The following is a 20,440-nucleotide window of genomic DNA, read 5'->3' as shown; positions in this document are numbered from 1 at the left end:
CAGAATAATAAAACTCGTGGATTATATTGGCCTAAAATTGAACTTTTCAGCTAAGTCTGCTGATTTTTCCTCCCCTTCCTTGGCTCTGGCAGTAGTGAAAACGAACAGCATGCGCTTCAATCAAATGTCTTTTGCTGTCCAGGACTCATCTGATCTCCAGGTAAAGCAACTGTAATTCTAAATACTTCCAAATTTACATATTTATATGTTATATATTTTATGTAGGCAAGTTGGATTTGGTTTGTGTTCATGTTGGGTTACTTGTGTAAGTAACAGACTTAGAAGTTGGCATTTGACTAGTAAGCCATTAGAGAGGCTACAGCCAGAACACCGGAATGGGATAGAGGGCTTGGCTTAGTAATTCTCCTTCAAAAACCTTGAATTATGAGCCATTTAATCATTCCTCCTGACAGTGCTAAAATGTGTCAAGGAGTGTTGGCATGTGTTAGGAGGTGATTAATTGCAGAAGGTGCCAGGAAAGGACTGTTAGGTTGCTCACATAATTATATGCTTTTATTTGTCACTCAGAGCTTGTTGTTCTGTCTATGAAAAAGGGGCTGAGAAAGAAAGGTTTGGATCTAGTTTGTAGCACTCAAATTCCTGCCTGGTTGAAGAAATTACAATTTGGACAATACCATCTTTGGAGGCTTTGGCTAGGAGAGGTGGAAACTTCTGGACAAATGCTAACACATACTATTCTCTCAGAAAAGAGTAATCTAGCACAAGCCAGAAGTGGCACTGGGATGGTTCAGTTATATTTAAAATGATGTGAAATGCTAACATTTGAGCTCTTTTTCTGTTCCAAGTAGTATGTGATGCATGGGTGTGAGGTGACTCTAGGAGGTGGTAGTGCTGGGAAAGAGGTATTTGCTAAGCAGTCATTTACTGGAAGTCTCATGGCAGGGAAAAGAAATACAGCAGAGAACTTTCAACAAGTTGGTATCTGGTCCAACTCAAAGCAATAAGAATGCCTTTTTTTTTTTTTTTGAATTAATTGGGTGTTTTATTTGGTAGCTACCTAAACAAAAGACATCAGGAAGTTGAATGATACTCTCACTTAGAAGTGGTTTAGCCAGAGAAGGGTTAAAATAAATTTTTAGGATACTGTGGAGAGCTCCCTGTATTATACCATTCTTTTAATATACAGATAATTCCTATCTTCTGTTCTGTTGTCATTCAGTTCTTATCTTTCATAAACTTGGAGATAATCTTATTTTTAAATAAGATGACTAATGTGCTACCCAGGCTTTACAAGAAAGTTAGAAATTCCGTACTAAGCAAAGCTCCGTGTGTTCTTTAAGTACAGTACAAAAGGCTGGTCGACAGTTCAGATTTGTTTTATTAAAAAAAAAGCAGCATTTTTTTGTACATTTATTTGTTCATATGTATACAAAATACTGCAGCAGCAGCTTACTCGGTTTTATTTTTGTCTTTCTTTGCCAGATGATCTTAAAATCAGAGCTGGTTGTCTTAGGTTCTGCTTAACATACTGTACCCAAGGCTTCCTGACAAATAATAGCTATTTACATTTTTTTCTCAATTCATTTGAAAAAGGCAATTAATTGCAATTAGTTGTTTGTGAGCAGTGGCATTGATGGAGCCTGTATACTTATGGATGTGTCTTTCGTTCCTACGCTGGCACAATAATCCTGCCTCTCACTTCAGGATTTTCAGTGCTCCCGTTTACTGCGGCCTCTCCCTGTATTTGCCACCCTCGTCCTTGATGTTTGCTGTACACGTTTGTCCTGTCAACTAGCACGGTCACCATTGGATGTCCCCAGAGCCACTGAGGGGCTGTTTAACTTCATGCCCCCTGTGTTCCTTTCCTTAGGAATACTCTCAGTTCTTCCCTATAACCTTTCTCACATAACCTGGCCATTTGCAGGGCCATTTTGGAGCCCTGCCCATGGGGTAACAGATTGAACAGCTGTGGCAGAAAGAACAGGTAAGTATTAAGGCATAGGTAGACTTTCTCTTTTCTCTTTGGCCACTAGAACTTAAAAATCTTTGGCAGTCTCTCTCTCTCTTATTTTCAAACATGGTTGAGATTAGCCACTTAGTTTAAAAACCTTTAGGGAATGTGTATGTTGATAGATGCCATGAATGTGAAAGCCTCATTTTCTTGCTTAGTCATCTACAAATGACATTTTTCACCTAGATATAAGAAGTTTTTTGCACACTTCTGTGCTATGAAAAGCTAATATCCCTCCATGATTATGTAGACCTACGCAGGTTGTTGCCCTTCACCTTTTTCAAATCAATATTATCCACAACCAAGATATTCTGTCCCAGTAAGCGAATGGGTAAAGATGGGCAGACTTGAAACAAACTGCATCATTTCAGGCCTTCAGATGCTTTTAATTCTTTGAACAAGGGAAGAATGAGAGCTCAACTGAATGTTCCTAGCAGTGACTGGGGTGGCACAAATATGTATTTCAAAGTTCCGAGCTGAAAATAAGTTTAATAGTTTAATTTTGGTTTAGTGACAGAAATAAATTATAATCTTTGTAATTATTTTACAGATCTCGTTAGGTACCGAAGCACTTAATGACTTAAACAATCTTGGAACCATTACGCTTCCTTCATCACTGCTGACAAATTTACCTCCTGAAGAGTTGGACTTGGCTTCTAGAGTTATATTCAACTTTTTTAAAAAGACCACTGTGTTCCAGGTATTCTTCTGGCAGTTTGTTTATAATGATTTTAAACTCCAGAGAAGAACAAAATAAAATACAATTGAATATTTTTCACAAAAATACATTTCAGAATTGCCCATTAAAAATGTGCTGTGTTTGTCAAGTTCTCATACCATATACTAACTGAACTTGTGTGTGTTTTATTTCACTACTGTTTCCTTTAATATTTTTAAATCTGGTTAAATATTTGTTGTTCCAGGATCCCTCCCTAAAGAATGCATCTTTAATCAGCAATGTTATATCATCAAGTGTTGCTAACCTCTCACTTCGCAACTTGAAGGCAAATGTTACTGTCACTTTGCAGAATATCAAACCCAATCAGGTACGATTTATGTTTTGGTGGACTTAAAAGTGTTATTTTGTTACCTCATTTGGAGATAAAAAGAAATATCATGCTAAGAATGCAGGTTGTTTTGTTAGTGCTGCTGTACTGATGTGGGCATTTCCTTTGCATCTGGACTTTAAAAATCACTTAGCTTTGCATGTTTATCATTGGTATTAGTTTCTGTCTTCAGATAATTTCAATTAATTTTGCTCTTTCACTTGACATCCCGTTTTTATCCTCCCTAACTGCCCTGTTTTTTTGTTTTGTTTTTTCTCCAAAGAATAATATCTCTTGGTTGAAAGTCGACAGTAATGGTTGATGGGGCGATACTTGAATCTTTAAATTTATAGGTGCAGCGTGGCCAGAGAGCAGTGTAAAGTGGTTTTTGTAGTTTGTTTGTTTTTGAGAGGAGTATTGTTCTTTAAACTGGAACAAAAGGTTGTGTCAGTATTAAATATTAGGACTCATACACAGTATCTCTTCCATAAATGAGCACCAGGGTCCTGTCCCTAATCTTAAAGAAGGAATTTAATGTACTAAAATACTACAAACTGAAATTTGTAGTGGTTCCACTTCTGTGTCTGAAAATTTTTCTAGACATGGCTCACTGTAGTTTTTATTTCTATTAATACTGAGTTTTGAACTCTAACTGTAGAATTATTAGTATTTATAGCAAAAGATTTTATTACAGGTACTATAGGGTTTTCATTGGTGGAAAAAAATATGTGCATACGTAAACTTTTAACATGATAAAGTAACAAAATGTTTGCCAATTTTTTTTTTCTTTCTTTTCATTGTAGTCAATTTCTTTTTATTTATAAAATAAGAAAAGATAAGAAGTCCAAATAATTGAAAGATGATAATAAATTAACATCATAATGTTTCTACCAGGAACAAAATAGATCCCATGCCTATGCCGAGCACATCTCCTGTGTGATGACTTCAAACTTGTTCTATATAGCTTTGCATGCATATTGAGATATTAATCCATTCTGTGCATCTAAATTCATTTTGCATTCATGTCGAACGACATTTATTTTTATCTCTATGCATATATTACTTGATTATAAATTCATAGTGGAGTAAAACATCTTTTTTTTTTCTTTACCTTTCAAACAGGATAATTCAACAGTTAGGTGCGTTTTTTGGGACTTCAATAGAAATGGTAAGTGCTTGATATATCACCCAAAATATAATCCTTTCTTAGCTATAATCAATTGTTTTAGAAAAAAAACAAATGCTGTCATCAATAACAAAACTGTTTTCTGTAACAGGTGGACATGGAGGCTGGTCATATGAGGGCTGCATAGTAAAAGAAAGCAGAGCAAATGAAACAGTCTGTTCATGCAACCACCTCACAAGCTTTGCTGTTTTGATGGTAATTATTTTTTAAAAATATGCAATGTTACCCTGATTAAAGAAAACATTTAAGCATGTGTTAATTTAAACAGATGAGAATTCAAAATAGTCGACCTGCTCCGTTCACTTCAGTGTTAGTATGTGCATGCATAAAAATCAGTCATTTGCTTAACCTGCTGGTTGAGGTGGGGCCATGAGTTCCATTAAAGTTGTGAGTGCCTTTTAAAGCACATAAAGGTGAGTGAGTGTTTTACTAAACTACAGCTTTTTATTTAGGTGGCCTTTATTCTATTGGAAGAAAAAATGGGAAAAATCAAATTTAAAACAATATTTTAATCAAATATCACTTCATAGATTTTTTTCTGACTTTTTAAATTCACCTTTTACATCACAGATCATCAAGAGCAGTAATTGAGAGAATCTTTTATTGCAGAGGGAAGGGTGCATTTTGGTGGGGATTTTTTTCCCTTTAACAAGCATTCTCTCTGAAATTAACTTCTGTTTCTTTTTTAGAACTTGTATGGAAATACTCCTTTAAATCCCACACAGGAATTGGTACTGACTTTTATATCCTATATAGGCTGTGGGCTCTCAGCAATTTTTCTTTCCATTACTCTTGTGACCTACATAGCCTTCGAGTAAGTACTTTTTGAACTAAGCTCCCATTATTCAGTGCTTGTGATTGCTGGTAGTGTTCACTGTAATGTTGTTTCCAGTAATTACTGATTGTGGCTCAATTAAGAATGCACGAATTTGTTCATTTTACTAGGAAGGTGTTGATTCCATCCTGCAGGACTATTTCAGTGAATGAATAATGTGGTTCTATCCAAGGGAATAAATGGTACTTCTAAGTGATTTACAACATACTATGCCAGAAAAAGTGTGGAAGGATGGGCTTCCGCAGCCAACACAGTGCAGTTTGTAATGGTAGCATATTTACATGTCATTGTGAAATGACATTTAATTATGGCCTACTAACTCTCTTGATTGTCAGAACATTTTCTTAACTTGATCGAGCCTTAGCTTTGACCGTTTGTAGTATGTTTGTAAATCCTCCTAGAAGTTGCTTTTGGCACCCGTTTACTCTCTCATTATCCTGTCATCAAAGAATTTCTTATTGCTGTCAAGGCTGTTGGCTGCCCAGTAGAATGCCTGATCTAGTTTAGCATTAAAGAACATTCATATTTTGGGTTTTTTTTGGCAGTACTTCAACAGAAAGAAGTCTTAACATAGCTGAAAAAAAAAGTGAATTAAAATGTACTATGCTGTTTGTATTTATGGAAATACCACATATCACAAACTTGTCATACAGACCTTTAATTTGTCTTATATAATTCACCTTCTCTCTATAAATGCAATATATGAAGAATTCTATATGAATGAATAAATGTATAAATAAGTATTTTATTTTCATTTGTGCAATAAGAACTACGAGAGAGAATATCAATCTGCAACCCAAAGTAACAACAGTTGATGTGATCTCACTACTTTTTCGTTTTAGGAAAATCCGAAGAGACTACCCCTCCAAAATCCTTATTCAGCTGTGTGCTGCATTGCTTCTGCTCAACCTAGTTTTCCTCCTCGATTCATGGATTGCTTTGTATGATACACGAGGCTTGTGCATCGCAGTTGCTGTATTTCTTCACTATTTTCTCTTGGTTTCCTTCACTTGGATGGGCCTAGAAGCTTTCCATATGTATCTTGCCCTCGTGAAGGTCTTTAATACCTATGTACGGAAATACATCCTTAAATTTTGCATTGTTGGTTGGGGTACGTATGTTGTTATCTTTATTTTTTACTTTGGGAAGCTAAATATTTTGGGGAATGTGATACTTACTAAAAGTGAAAATGAAACAGTCATTAAGTACCAATGACCTGTCAGGGACCACATATTCATTATCAGTAAGTCTGGTCCCGTGTATTCCACCTTCTGAGATATGGAACTTCTCCCTAGCTGTGGATTTCTCCAGATTGCAAGCTGAAAAATGGAGGCTGCTGCAGTGCAAATATAATAGACCCATTTCTGAATGTGTGCACTTTCATTGCCATCTTCCAGACAGATGTTTCTGTTTGGAAAATAATGTTATCATGTTTATATGTGTTCTGTTTCTGACATAGCAACAAATCCTACCCAATTGTTGAAGAGATTCTGGATCTGATTCTTTTCTGTGGCCCATTTAAATAGACATGAGTGAAGCCACTAAAATCAATAGAATTATGTTTCTTTAAACAGATTTCAGTGGGAAGAAATCAAAGTAATGTATTTGGTGTTTTAAAATCTTTGTTACCATATACTTATCTGGGTAGACTAGCTTAGCTTTTAAGTAGAAGAACTGGATTACATCATCATATGGTATTTGTTGCCTTCTTCAGAAAGGTTTAAAGCTAGCTGTGGAGCAAATCATTTGTTTTTGTGAGTTATTCTCCTTAAGGACAGCTTGAATGTCCCAATTTTTAGATCTATTTGGACAGCCAATAATCAAAAGAATTCAAACAAACAGAAAAATACAGTAGTTTCAAGTCATCTCAACACTCTGTGTCTTGATTTTCACTTACATGTTTGCCCACAATCTTTTAGGGGTACCAGCAGTAGTTGTGGCCATTGTGTTGGCAGTGTCACCAGATAATTATGGACTTATATCAACTGGAGCACTTTCAAACAACAGACCAGACGAATTGTAAGTAAAAGGATAGTTCGTCTGTCCGTCTGTCTTTTTTTTTTTTTTTTTTTTTCTTTTTGCTACCAAGTTGCTTTTCTTTGAAATAAAAGTGGCGGAGAGAAGAAAGCAGTGAGAGCGCTTTGAAATGGTGTGGCTGTGCAATATGCCATATGCTTATTGATAACTCTTGATGGGAATATTCCTACTCTTTGGCAAAAAAAAAAATCAATCCCTTTACCAAAGAGGTAAAAATCATTTGCATTTATAACAAAATACAGCTTTATTTCATATTCACTATACCTAATTTCTGTGACAAAAGCTGACAGATTTTGTTCTTGTGTTCTAGCTGCTGGATTAAAAGTAGAATAGCCTTCTATATTACTGCTGTGGGATACTTCTGTGTGATATTCCTGATCAATATCAGCATGTTCATCGTTGTGCTGATCCAGCTCTGTCGCATCAAAAAGAAAAAACACCTTGGTACTCAGAGAAAAACGAGTATTCAGGACCTTAGAAGTGTTGCTGGTCTCACATTTTTGTTGGGAATTACTTGGGGATTTGCCTTCTTTACAGTGAATGAGGTATTTACGTACCTCTTTACCATTTTCAACACTCTGCAAGGTAAGTTTATGCTCCATGTCTTAGCCTGTTGTGTACAATATAATGAATAAAGAGTTTTAAAAAGGAAGTTTATTCAACAACAAATATGTAATTTTGGTGCATTCTTTATTGTTAATTAAATTAGAAATGATACTGCTTTTCTTTAATCATATATAATAATACAAAATTGATATATGCTACATATATACTATGTATAATATAACAATATTGTAATGGTATATATGACAGGAGTGTACTTTTTATAATATATTTATATTTCTATTATAATTTTATAAATGTATGCATACCAGACACCACTGGAAGTGAGCCTTTCTCTAGTCAATGGATGAATTATAAATCCTCAGTTGCTGTAAGTGTTCACATTAATGTAGTGAAAACCATGTTATTTCTCAGCTTCCTGCTCCCAGGCATGAGGTCAGGCATTCAGCAACGGGCTGTTGCAAAAGGCAAAGCTGCAGCACTTCCAAGTGAGCTGAGAATGATATTTAGTACTGAAGTAACCAAGTAGTACCAAGCTTGGGCTTCACAGTTGCACATGTGCAGTGCACCAGATTGCCAAAGGCAGCTAAATGAGAGCAGTGTACCACATGCATAGACCTTGTCACCTGCAGATACTGACTTTCAGTGCCCTAAACTCACACACTAGCTGTTTATCCAAACACTTGTGCTCTGGGGTCTCTTCTGCACCTCACATGTTCTTGAATAGGAAAAGCCTGTAGGTACATAGCTTGGCAAAGGCAGGGATGCTGCTGCACATACCCAAAAGCAGAGTTTTGTGTGCTGTAAAAAGCTTTCCCATAGAACTGCAGGCACCTATGGTGACCATGGTATCTCCATGTTCCTGATTTGTCATACTCTGCTTAGGATCCGTACTGCTTAAATGGCACTTAAGTTGCTTGCATGGCTGGCTGGCTGGTTTGCCAGAGAGCAGAGCAATTAAATGGCAACTCAGTGCACGTCTCTTATTTGATACACTGATTTCTATGGATCTTACTGCTTGACTACTTGAAGGGTTGAATCCATATCTCCCCAGGCCTTCTAAAGGATGGTGTGGACCTAACACAACCCTGTGCATTCCTTGTGGCTGCAGGGTAGTGTTATGTGACCCTTAAGTTCTACCCTTACTCAAGTTTAATACTGGGTAAATGCTGATACTAAAAGCAATAAAGGCAAGTAGATAGTATCGACCCAATTAACCTTATGCCAATGTTCCAAAATAATATTTGAAAATGGAATAAAAGCATTTGAATAGAGGAACACTTAATTACCCTTAAACATTTTTCAGAAAGCCAAAGTTAAGAAACGTATTAAGTAACATAAATATGTAAATTATCTCTTACAGTGGGATTTTCAAAAGCACATATATCCTGAAATGGTTTTAAAAGCAGTGCAAACCTAACATGCATGTAAATCTGCCTTTGCTAACCTGAACATTTAAAATGTAACATGGTTACATTTATTTTTCTTTTATTTCTACGTATGATATGACCGAAAAAAAGGTGTCATTCGTATGACCGACAAAAAGGTGTCATTACTTTTGATTACAACCTAAAAACAACAAACAAAACAAAATTGTTTGCATATGATATACATTGAGATATTATTTATTAAGATGAAGCAAAAATCTATTTTGGAACAGTGTCTTCTATTTAACACTTTGCAGGGTTCTTCATTTTCATCTTCTATTGCGTAACAAAGGAAAATGTTCGTAAACAGTGGAGAAGATACCTTTGTTGTGGGAAATTCAGACTAGCTGAAAACTCTGGTAATTATGAAAACTTTATTTATTACCTTTTTTTCTTTACTTCGGAATGTTTGAGCTTGGTGTTAAGTCTGTAGCATTTTATGTGCATATGTTTAATATCCAATAAAACATATTGCCGTAGTTCCAGGACTGATTTTTTACCTTAGATATGATAAACCTCTAAAACAATCCTCTTTAAGGGTTGCAGTTTATTAAGTTCTTACCTGCTGTTGCATTAAGCTGTTAAGTGCAGAGGACCTCTTCCTGGGTCTGTAGGTCTGTCTTTGCAGAAGACCACTGACTGTGATTAGGAACATAAGTAAGATATGTTAGATCTCCTGAGTCACGTGCAGTTTGGTCAGTGACTTCAACAAAAGCAAGATGAAGAGTAGTTTCAACAAAAACACCCTGTAAGCGGGTTTGTGCTATTGTTTTATTCAGTACTTATTATAAAGCAATGTACTTTTCATACCCTTGAGTTCAGAGAGTTGGCTGCACTTTAGCTACTGCCAATCTTTGGTCTGCAGTCATAAACCATGACTGCTTGCTTGATGAAGAAAATGACAAAGAGAAAAAGGAGCGTATGTACAAATAATTTTGGCTCTCAAGAATCATGAAACTCTTAATATTCAGTCAGAATAATATTCTCTTATTCTGTAGTCCTGTGGGGAGAATTGGGAAAACCTTGCTGTTATTTTATTTCATTTGTATTATTAGCTATATTTTTATATTTTGCTTTTATGGGTTGCACTACTTTCTGTAACATGTATCTACCGTAGACTGGAGTAGAACTGCTACTAATGGTTTAAAGAAGCAGACTGTAAATCAAGGAGTATCCAGTTCTTCCAATTCCTTACAATCAAACAGTAACTCCACTAATTCTACAACACTGCTAATGAACAATGATTATTCAGTGCATGCAAATGGCAATGGTATGTATAACACAAAATAGTATTTCTCAAACTATTTTCCTTCTCTCTTAAAACAACGGCTTTATGCTTTGTTATGCTAATGTAAAGTGAATTACTGACCAAATATTATTCATAATAGGGGATCAAAATATTCAGGATATCATCACAAATAATACTACACATGCATTTTAGTGCTACGCAAAAGTTTTGAAATAACCATTTCTTCTACTCAGTATGAACTGCTGATTTATACATTGAATCATAGGTAGCATTCATGATTAGAGCAATTACTGATCAAAAGCTGCTGTTAACATCTTTCTTGTCACCTAAAAATATTACTATAAACTTTAAGCATGTTTTAAAATAGTTGATGTTTTAAACCTTATTAAAATAAACATTGGAGAAGAAAGAAAGGTAAGACTATCAGTGGAAATAGTTTAGAATTATGAAAGAAAATATGTAGAAGGTAATGTGAGGAAGAAATTCTGCTAACGTGGAAACACATGATGGAAAACACAGATGGAAGCTTCTTAATGAGGAGAAAATGAAGACTGTAAGTGAAGAGACCACTGCTGAGAGGGCTGCCTCGCTGCTGGCCGCAAAGTAAGCATTAAAGCTAAACTGCTCTATATCTCTTTATTTCTCTTGAGTAGCTTTATGAGTACTTTTTCCTAACAGAGATATATCTTTCTGTTGCAGGAAACAACTTTTGAAAAGTAGAAGGGGAAAGAGGGAGAGTTTTAACGATGTATTCTCCTCTGAACTGTCACCCTCTGCGTGGTTCCTGAGAACTGGAAAGGCGAGTGCATGTAGCACTCCGATCCCTGACCCATCTCTACTGAGAAAATTAGATAGGAATCTTCACTGAATATACTCACTAAAAAGTGCAATTTTTGCAGCAGACGTAATCTAAAGCAAAGCCTGATTACTGCTGCTCGTTTGAGCTCTCAGGAGGGACACTCACTTTTCCAAAGAGAAAAGTAATTGTGATGTAGAAAAGTCTAAGTTGAGCAGGACATTAGCCCACTGTGCCTTGTTTATTTCTCCCAGTTGATCAAGAATTGAGGCTAAGATGTCAAGCTACCTTGTTTAGTATAAAGTTGTAGAACAAGAACAAGGATGTGTTGTCCTCATTTCCTGGCACATTCTGTTAGAAGAAACAGATAGTCAACTGGAAAACACAATAACCACTGAGATATACCAAGTAAAAAGTATGGAATTCCTATGTGCTGCCTCTTTATGTCCTGTTCTCCAGTTGGATGTGTCAGATGCATGATGTGGAGAATTCTCATGGCTTCAAGAAACGTTCCTTTAATGGCATTTGGACGTACCCTGAATAGTTTTATAAATTAATTGAGCTTGTAAAATTAGTTCCTTTTTCTGTCATGCCCTTATAAAACCTCCTCTGTTTGCATACCACATGTGTACAATGGAATCATCATACTTTGTATCTAACAGATGATTTACAGAGAAAAAACAAAGCAATAATTCTTACTGTTACAAATCAAGGCAATATTTATAGAGAAAATTAATACCTTTTGAAAAGATACATTTTCAGGAACAAAAGCCTGCATATCTACTTCAGAGAATGAATTACTCTAATACTTATTGTTATATAGTTACAGCTATTAATTATTCAGAATAATGATAAAGAATTAATTATTCTAATAAAAGATATCTCTTCTCCCTCCATTTGCCATGCTTATACTGTTGTACCATCTTAGCTACAGAAGCATTTAGACTACTTTGATTAACAGAAAGAAAAGCTGCACAGATTTTTAACTGACCTTGTGTTTTGCACCAATTGAGTGGATGGTCCCATCGTGTCTTTCCAGAACAAGCTGCTGATTTTGGTAGTACTTTGGAACGGGATGCAAAACTGATTATTTAAATAGTTGGCCAGTCCTAATGTTGCCAAGTGCTCCTGTTCTGTCTAATACCAGGCTATAAAAATTCATTGTTTTTCCAAGTTATGAAGTCATTCCAGTGTGAGGGTCTGTGTGTGTGTTGAACCAACATCTTCCCAGACACGTGCATCTGACAGAACTTGCAGTGCTGCAATATACACCAAGGTCTTCATGATAACCCACCTCTTCTCCATTTATATTTTATTGCATAAGTGAATGCTATGAACCCTGTACCACATCTTTCATTCATATCAAAAGGGCTGCATGATACAAACCAGTATAATTTGTTCGACCGAAAGCTTCTTCGTTTTTAATGAGCTTCCATATCTTTAGGACTTTGAGGAAGAAGTCTATGCAGATGCTTGAGTAGACTTTGTCCTCCTGAGAAAGCTCTTTAAGACAATTCCTTACGCTTAATCTCCTGAACTCCCAATCACTGTATCTGTGAAGAGCTGGACAAATACCCCCAAAAGTACCTGCCTGGTTAGATAGGTCAGGCTGCTGTTCAGCAAGAACATAGGACCTTCTAATTTATTGTGTCTTATCCCCTGCTCTTAAAGCTAGGAATCCACAATAACACTGCAATATTGTAATTAAAAAAGTGTGCTGCCCAAAGAAAGTATCCTTGTAAAGGAGACCTATGTCATTAAATGTATGCAGCTGTAAACACTTAGGGCTTTGGCCTCACTGCTTCCACGGAAATGCCGTTCCAGACAGAATTGAATGACTTGCCATGGTAAGTTTGGGACAGCCTGTGGCTTTGCTTACCTAATGATTGTGTAACTTGATCCTTTCATAACATATTAATGCTCCTTGTTTTCTGTTCTTTGACAGGTTTTCATGTTTGGGAAGCTCCCATTAGGTATCACGTGGCTGAGCCTCCAGATTCCAGTCTTGAGGAACAGAACTAACCTTTCTCAATTTGCTCACAAAATAGCTGTACCTCTCCTCAGATCCTGCCCTATAAGGAACACAGCTTAACTATTTTGAACATCTCTTCTAAAATCAATCAAATGCAATCAGGCAGGGGCTGAAGCCCTTACAAATGTATAATTACAGTGTCAGCAAGGACGTGATTTGAATTAACAAAGCCCTTCTGCTTATCTTACCCTGTTTGTATTTGTACATGTTTTATTGCTTGATGGCCTTTTACCTTTAACTTTGTATTTAAAAGGTTTTGCATACTCTTGAGGGGTTGCTTACTTTTTTCAAGTCCAGTGGCAGCTCAATAGTTTAGTCTGGGGTTGTAACTTTTTTTTTTCTTTGGCAGACATCTCTTCAAACCCACTCTTTTAGACTTCTATTCCGAGATACTCATGTTTAGTCATATGCATTGTACTTTCAAAATGACAGTAAATTTTGTCAGCTAGACACACATTCACATTTCTTATTTAAAAAATGCTGGGTCTCACTCCAAAGTAAAGCTTGCAAATGAAGTTTTTATATAGCTCAGGCACTGTCATCTGCTTGAATCAGTAAGAAAATTGCAAAAAGGTGTCCAGTCTGCCTAAAGTGAGGTATTAATAACTAGAGGAACTGGTTGAGTGGACTGATCCCTAAACCTGTGTGCTTGAGGGTTCTGCCCCAAGCAAAAAGAGAGGAGAAGTCTAGCTCGGTCTCTGCAGAAGCCTTTCTGTAGGAGGGGTGAAGTGAAGAGGAGGGAGGTCACCCAAGACTCTGCTTCTGATAACTGCAAAAGAAATAGTTAAAGATGATCCTATAATGGAGCTTTGCCCCTCTTGGAGGGGTTGTTCAGAAGGCTGAAGTCATGAGAGAGGGTAAAAGGGGAGGGCAGACCCATAGCAGGATTCTGCTCTAGGATACCCCGGATATTTAATGGACTGAATCACATCTACTGCAGGGAGGATCAGCTTTCTGTCCTTGTGAAGATATCTTCTTCCACTACATACAACTTTCTTATGAGTATCTTGGGTCTTCCTGGAAGCATAACCTGCAAGGAGTTTCTACCATCTGTCTCTTCAGCAATTTTAGCATTAGGCAACACTGACTATGTTTATGGGAATTTTTTAAAATGCTGTTTCTAGTATAAACGACAGGCCTGTATCTGTGTCTGTGAACTCATTTCTCAGTAGTGTTTAACAAAATGAATCCCTTTCCCTCTCTACAATAATCTTAGTTCTGGTTGTTGTTTTGTTATCATGATGTTCCTTGCAAGTTACCGCCACTCAGTCCTAGATGGCAGGAATGTTAACATAGCTCTTGTGGTTTCCTAATGCACAGATAAAAGTTTAATTATATATATATATTCTCTTTTCTTTTGTTTTAAAATATGATAGTTTTAAAGTATTAACTCTGAAAATCAGTTGTGAATGCAGTATGTAACAGAACTGTTAAAAGACATGGGTATTAGATATTTATATTTGATATCAGTATCCTCGCAGATCTTTTAAAATGACCTACTTACAAAAGAAAAAAAAAAAAAACACTTAGAAGCATTTGCACAAATATTAACAATAACAAAGTGTTAACTTTCAAGAATGATAACTAGAATGTGATGCATGGAGATAATGAGATTCCAGGGAGTAATTTAAATATTTTGGGAGCTGGTGTTCCATTTCTTTAGCAGCCTGTGGTCAGCACAGGTATTACCTGTGTTCACTGTAGGGAAGATGCCCAGTCTGACAAGCACTAGATTTAGGGCATACTCTAATTATAATCCGGGAATAAATGCTGCAAGTTTAGTGCATTTCCAAGGAAGAAAATGTTCTCCAGCACATGTTCCAGATGCAAGACAAAACTGAAAACGTTTTTAACTTAATTTTCATGCAAAACTAGAAAGTAGTAGTATTTGGCAGCTTAAATAATAAGATTTATTCCAAGTCAGAGTCTCTCGAATTCAGCGAAATGTGGGCTTCACTGTTGAAAATAAAAGATGCAGTCTTACCATGTGTACAGTGTGCTGTTATCTCCCAAATCTCTTACTGCTTTCCTACAGAAAATCATGTACAGAGAAATCCCTTCTGAAATTGTTACTGGAATAAAAGTAGGGGGTGTGTACTGTATATAGACTGCAAAGGCGTGTAGGATTTGGTTCTGAACTTTGACAGGGGATGTATTTTTGTTTCTGCAGGCCATCTTTCCAGTGAGAAGAACGGTGTTTCTTTCATTGTACAGAATGGTGACGTGTGTCTCCATGACTTCTCAGGCAAACAAGTTGCACTTCAAGAAAAGGATGATACAGGCAGTCAAAAAAGCCGAATCTCACTTAGAAGGACTTCAAAGAGGGGAAGCCTAACTTTCATTGAGAAAATGTGATTTCCTTTTAAGCAGTACATTGTTCTACAATATGTTGTTCTACAGTGAAGTACAGATTTTACTTTTAACAGTTCTACATAATGTGAGAAAAACAGAAATTGATTTTATTTAATAGACGGTACTGGAACTTCAAGGCAGCCATGTAATGGATTGACAAGGACAATAGCAAAGAAAAAGAGAAGAAAAGGAAAGAAAAAAGAAAAAAAAAGTAAAGGAAGCTACTATTCAACAAGGTACTTCAGATCTTGAATTACAGCTGGCGCATTTCTATTCTGATTTGTCATTGAAGGGTTTTGGGGGTAGGTTTTTTTACACTTAAAGGAAAGTTTTGTTTAGACTTTTTTCAGTACAACTGAGTTATTTTATCTGGATATAGTACATTGTAGTATTGTATAAATATAGGAAATTACAGCCTATGCATACAATCTTTAAAAGTGTTAGCTATACTGTCTCCTTCAACGTTTTGTAGGTTATAGTTACAGACTCTGTAGTGCTGTAGATAAGCAAAAAGATACCTACCTTTAAACATCTTAATGGTACTTTTATATTTATTTCTTGTAATATAAATTTAAATATTCCTTTGTATAGAAAAGTAATTGGTATTTTGTTTTAACTTTTATTGTAGTTTGCAGGTGCCTTTAATTGAAATAATTAATATTGATACAGAAGCTAATTTGTTCAGTAAGTGAAATCACTGACAGTGGTTTAAATATGTTTGCTAGATACAGAACCGTAAGTATGAACATGATCAGTCTTGAACTTGAGTCGCCTCTTACTGAAATACGGAGGGATGGAAGCTGGGTATCATCAAAGCAGAGTTCCAGGAGTGAGGGAGGGAGACATAAGGTTATAAGATACACCTAAGTTATGACAGTACCTTGACTAAGTCAGTGGAAATTTTTGCCATTGATTTCAGCAAGGTCAGTATTTTATCTTGAGTTGTTGTTACACAGATTAAACGCACTGCTGTTTCTCATCTGTAGAGATTAGCTAGAGTAGTGTCATTTTTTAAAGAGAATAAATTACAGGAAATAAAGGCTAGCTGCTATATCTAGTAGCCAAGCAAATTTTTGGTTTTGTTGTATGGTTGCTTTTTTTTTAAGGGGCAGCTCATGAGCATTAATGAATACTTTTGCTTGTACTTTGGCCAACCAAATTCTGAGGCCCTAGCTCAGTAAAAGCAAAAATTCCTTCTCTTTGTGGAATTTGCCTTTTAATTTGCCTTAAAAAGGAGAGCTGGATTTTGGCTCTTCATGCATAACAGCTTAAAGCAGGTAGAGCCCATAGGACATTGTGAAGATTCTTCCTGAACAGAAACGAGCTTTGGGACCTGGGGAGCACTGGTCACGCATGGCCTGGACACACTTGGGCAGCTCTCGACACGGCTTTTCTCCCTGTGTTCTTGGGCTAAGACTGAATGCTCCCAGGGCTCATATGAATGGGAGCAAGAGCTAGAACAAGCCAGTGTCACGCTGCAGCGTGCCAAACCCTGCAGAGGGGTTCAAGTCTGAAGGATTACTTGAGGCAGACACATGCTGGATGGTAGCAAGTGCTTGGCTTTCCCAAAGGACTCAGCACTGGAAAGCCTCTGCTCACCAGAAAGCATCAGTTAAAGGGCCTGCAAGCTGGGGCTCTCTTGTAGTTCAGCAACTGAACCTCAGAAGCACTCAAAGCCCCTTGTGGTTTTGTGTGTAACGTGTGGTCCCTTTGGTCACCTACGTCTGAGACTCCTCTGAGAATGCTTTTAAAGTGAGAATTTCAAGTATTTGTTGTGTTTATCCACAAGGTTTTAGCTATGCGTTAAAAACGATGGTACTGGAATGGAAATAGTTGGAGTGCCTTTCTGTGAATGCTTTAACTTTTTGGCTAAATTGCCTTTGCACTGTTTCTTGTAAATTTATTTAATGTTCTTGTATTTATATTTTCAGTTGTAAAAATAAATTTATAGCAAGAATAACACGAGATATATAATGTTCTCATTTCAGTATATGTAGCGTTACAGTGGGCTGTTTTGCAGTCGATCCTTCAAATGGTAAGAACCAGAGAATGTCATCTCTTGGAGATGACGTGGACCTGGCCCTTGCATTTATTTTTTTCCACATCATACTGCATCTTTCATGGTTCTAGCAGCAGTGTTGAGAGCAGAAAGAAGTTTGACATAATTGTGTCCAGCCAGGGCTTGCTCTGAGGCCTGTGGAGGGTTTTCCACAAGACTGCCAGGAGCAAAAGCACATAGCCGAGTTTGGCTCCAGTATATTCCATCCTGGCCAATCTGCTTGCAGTCTTCCTTTGTTTTTATTTTTGCACCCCATCACATGCTTTTTTAAAAAATATTTTTTATTCAATTTATCCCCAGGGGGAAGGAGCCTTTTCTTACTTTACTGCTCATACCTTAAAGTAAAATTTGCACACACACACACCCCCCCCAGAGGATATTATTTTAGCTGCCTGAATGGTTACCATCATAAACCATGGTTTTATACTAGATTTTCATCTGAATTATCTCAACCTCCTTCCTAGGGAATGTATTTTTAAAAGTGTATGATTAAACAAGTTGGCACGATGTGACTGACATGACTTTCCGTCTATTTTGCTTCCAGTCCCTGGTAGTTCATTTAAAGCCTAGCAAACCTAAGTTACATTATAGTCTGAAGAATATATATCCTCTGGGGGCTGCAAATTCTTGTGCAGCACCCTTAGCAGTTTCCCCTAGGCAGCCCTGAACTCAGTGAGGGCTGCAAGCCCTTGCCAGAAGAGCGAGCAAAATTGAGCGCAGCCATCGGCCGGTGGTTGCAGCGGTACCTCAGGGATGTCTCTGCATCCCTGTAGACCAACAGCAGCCCGCCGGGTCCAGTGGCACCACCTTGCTCTACAGATCTGCTCCCTGAGCCTGTGCACCCTTCTCCGTTGACCGACTTTTGGGTAAAATGTAGTGCCCCGAAGCAGTGAGCACTGTGAGAGGGAGCGGGCCCATGCTCTGGGGTTGCTCAGCTGGCGCGTTCAGGTTCATGGGGGTTAAGGAACTTCAAGCACTGCCCTCTACCCCGTCCTGCCGCATGGGAACACTTTCCTGGAGCCACAACAGAAGGAAGAGGTCGCTCCTTAGGCCTGTTCTCTCTGCCCTGGCTGCCAGTTTCACAGTTAATGAGGTCATCATGCTAAACAAGCAAAAAACCCAAAGCAAAAAACCCTTCCTTAATAATGTAATTTCACATCGGGAGAGAGAGAAAGAAGTGTTTCCGGAAGACCTTGTGACCTCCGAGCTCTCTTCCCTGTCACCAGGAGGATTGAAAGGATCCACTGAAGATTGAGCAGCTCGGGGTTGCGCGCACGCCTTGTGCTCTTTGAGTAAATCTTTGCCAGGTTTCCAAGCCCTGGTGCTCCCTGCCCGGCTGCCCCTGGTGCTCCCTGGCACAGGCACCTGCACGTGCAGAGCTGCCTGCGGTCAGGAGGAGCCTTCCCGTCAGCCCCTACCCAGGGCCGGGAGCAGGGCTGCTTCTCGGCATCGCGGAAATCCTGTTTCTTTATCAAGCTAAGAGCTGAAAGCTGATAGGTGAAGGCACCTAATAAAATCTGGCATTTTTTTCAGACTTCCAACATCCCCAATTGTCTTTTTTTTTTCCTCCCCCCAGCCTAAAAATACGTCTTTCAGTAGATGCCGCAGCCTCGCGTTTCATCTTTCCCCAGTTTCCAGAGGATTTACAAAACCGCCCGCACTTCATCGCCCCCCGCCGCAGCGCTCGGGCCCCGCTGGGGGCGGCCGCCCCGCTCCCCGCCCCGGGGCCGTTGCCGCCTCCCGCCCGCCCGCGGGGCCGGCCCCGCCCCGCGCCCGCCGAGGAGGCGGGAAGGAGGCGGGAGAGGCCGGGGGAGGCGCCGCCGCCATCTCGGCTGCCGGCTGCGGCGGGGCCGGGCCGGGCGCGATGCGGAGCCGCAGCAACTCGGGCGTGCGGCTGGACGGCTACGCGCGCCTCGTGCAGCGAACCATCCTGCGGCACCAGGTGCGCGCGGCGGGGAGCGGGGACATGGGGAAGCTGAGGTCGCTGTGGGGAGTCCGCACTGAGCTGGGTGGCGCTGGGGGCTCTGAGTCACCGTGCGCAGATGGGGCCCTTGGGATCTGCGGGGAGCTGTGGGTTGCTGTGAGGAGCAGTGTGACTGTGGGGAGCTGGGCATCTCCTGGGGGGCTGTGGGGCGCCCTGAGGAAGCTGTGGGGAACTGCATGTTTGGGGAGGCGAGAAGCTTGTGTTGGGTCGCGAGGGTCTGAGGGAGCTGTGTGGGGAGCTGGCAGGGCTTGTAGTGGCCGTGCCACCTGCCCCACGAGGGACATCTTCAGTGGGGCGGCTGGCGAGAAACTTGGCGGTACCGAGACTGCTCATGGAGCACAGGGAAGCGGCAGGAAAGTGGCTTTGCTGTGGAGGGGCTTGTGGCCTGGTTATGCAGCCCCTGTATAGCCGTGAGCGCTGCCTGGTCGTGCAGAGCACGAGGAGGCTGCAGGAAGCATCCAGCTCCTGCGTCCAGCAGCAGGGTAAACTCGAGCATCGCAAGCTCTTCAGGGATGCCTGGTAATAGCGGGTTACATAAGGACGTGCAAAAAGGCATGTGGAAACAGAGTAAGCCTGAGCACGACAGTCATCGTGTTGTTTATAAAACACTCTTTTGTGGTCATGTTTTTTATATAGGTGCAGGCACGCATGCACACACACATACACACACTATGCATCCTTGTGTCACTGCTAAGCCCCAACAGCACAGAGGAAGGGAGTGATGCCTGTGAAATATGTGTCCATCAGTGTCACCTCTCAGAAGGATTGAACCTAAAATAGAGCTGGGCTCGTGGGGACCAGCAGGCACAATCTGTCTTGTACTTGTGCACTGCGCTGCACGTCTGACGGTCTCGTATCTGCCGTGCCAGTGTAACTGTACTGACTGCAGTGCTGGTTTTGA

General features: G+C 39.2%; 2 protein-coding genes across 3 annotated transcripts in view; both read left to right on the top strand.

The window, feature by feature from the left end:
- Nucleotides 1-15,674, top strand: part of ADGRG2 (adhesion G protein-coupled receptor G2) — a 48,406-nt gene extending 32,732 nt beyond the window's left edge. Inside the window, exons 17-28 of the mRNA XM_088532719.1 lie at nt 4-160; nt 2,523-2,672; nt 2,896-3,018; nt 4,141-4,186; nt 4,296-4,399; nt 4,894-5,018; nt 5,882-6,150; nt 6,959-7,058; nt 7,387-7,661; nt 9,325-9,426; nt 10,185-10,337; nt 15,315-15,674. Coding sequence (XP_088388845.1) covers nt 4-160; nt 2,523-2,672; nt 2,896-3,018; nt 4,141-4,186; nt 4,296-4,399; nt 4,894-5,018; nt 5,882-6,150; nt 6,959-7,058; nt 7,387-7,661; nt 9,325-9,426; nt 10,185-10,337; nt 15,315-15,499 — 1,789 coding nt within the window. The 3' untranslated portion in view covers nt 15,500-15,674. The remainder of the gene's footprint in view (nt 1-3; nt 161-2,522; nt 2,673-2,895; nt 3,019-4,140; nt 4,187-4,295; nt 4,400-4,893; nt 5,019-5,881; nt 6,151-6,958; nt 7,059-7,386; nt 7,662-9,324; nt 9,427-10,184; nt 10,338-15,314) is intronic.
- A 3,732-nt stretch (nt 15,675-19,406) lies between these two features.
- The window catches only part of PHKA2 (phosphorylase kinase regulatory subunit alpha 2), a 36,101-nt gene continuing 35,067 nt past the window's right edge, over nt 19,407-20,440 (top strand). For both annotated transcript variants that reach the window (XM_088532734.1, XM_088532733.1), the window contains exon 1: nt 19,407-19,497. In XM_088532734.1, coding sequence (XP_088388860.1) covers nt 19,420-19,497 — 78 coding nt within the window. In that variant the 5' untranslated portion in view covers nt 19,407-19,419. The remainder of the gene's footprint in view (nt 19,498-20,440) is intronic.

Source organism: Tinamus guttatus, unplaced genomic scaffold (assembly GCF_059628265.1).
Source record: "Tinamus guttatus ecotype Peru unplaced genomic scaffold, ASM5962826v1 Tinamus_guttatus_pri_ptg000470l, whole genome shotgun sequence".
NCBI classification, from domain to species: Eukaryota; Metazoa; Chordata; class Aves; order Tinamiformes; family Tinamidae; genus Tinamus; species Tinamus guttatus.
Note: the sequence above shows the minus strand (reverse complement) of the source record. Positions and strands in the feature narration are given on the sequence as shown.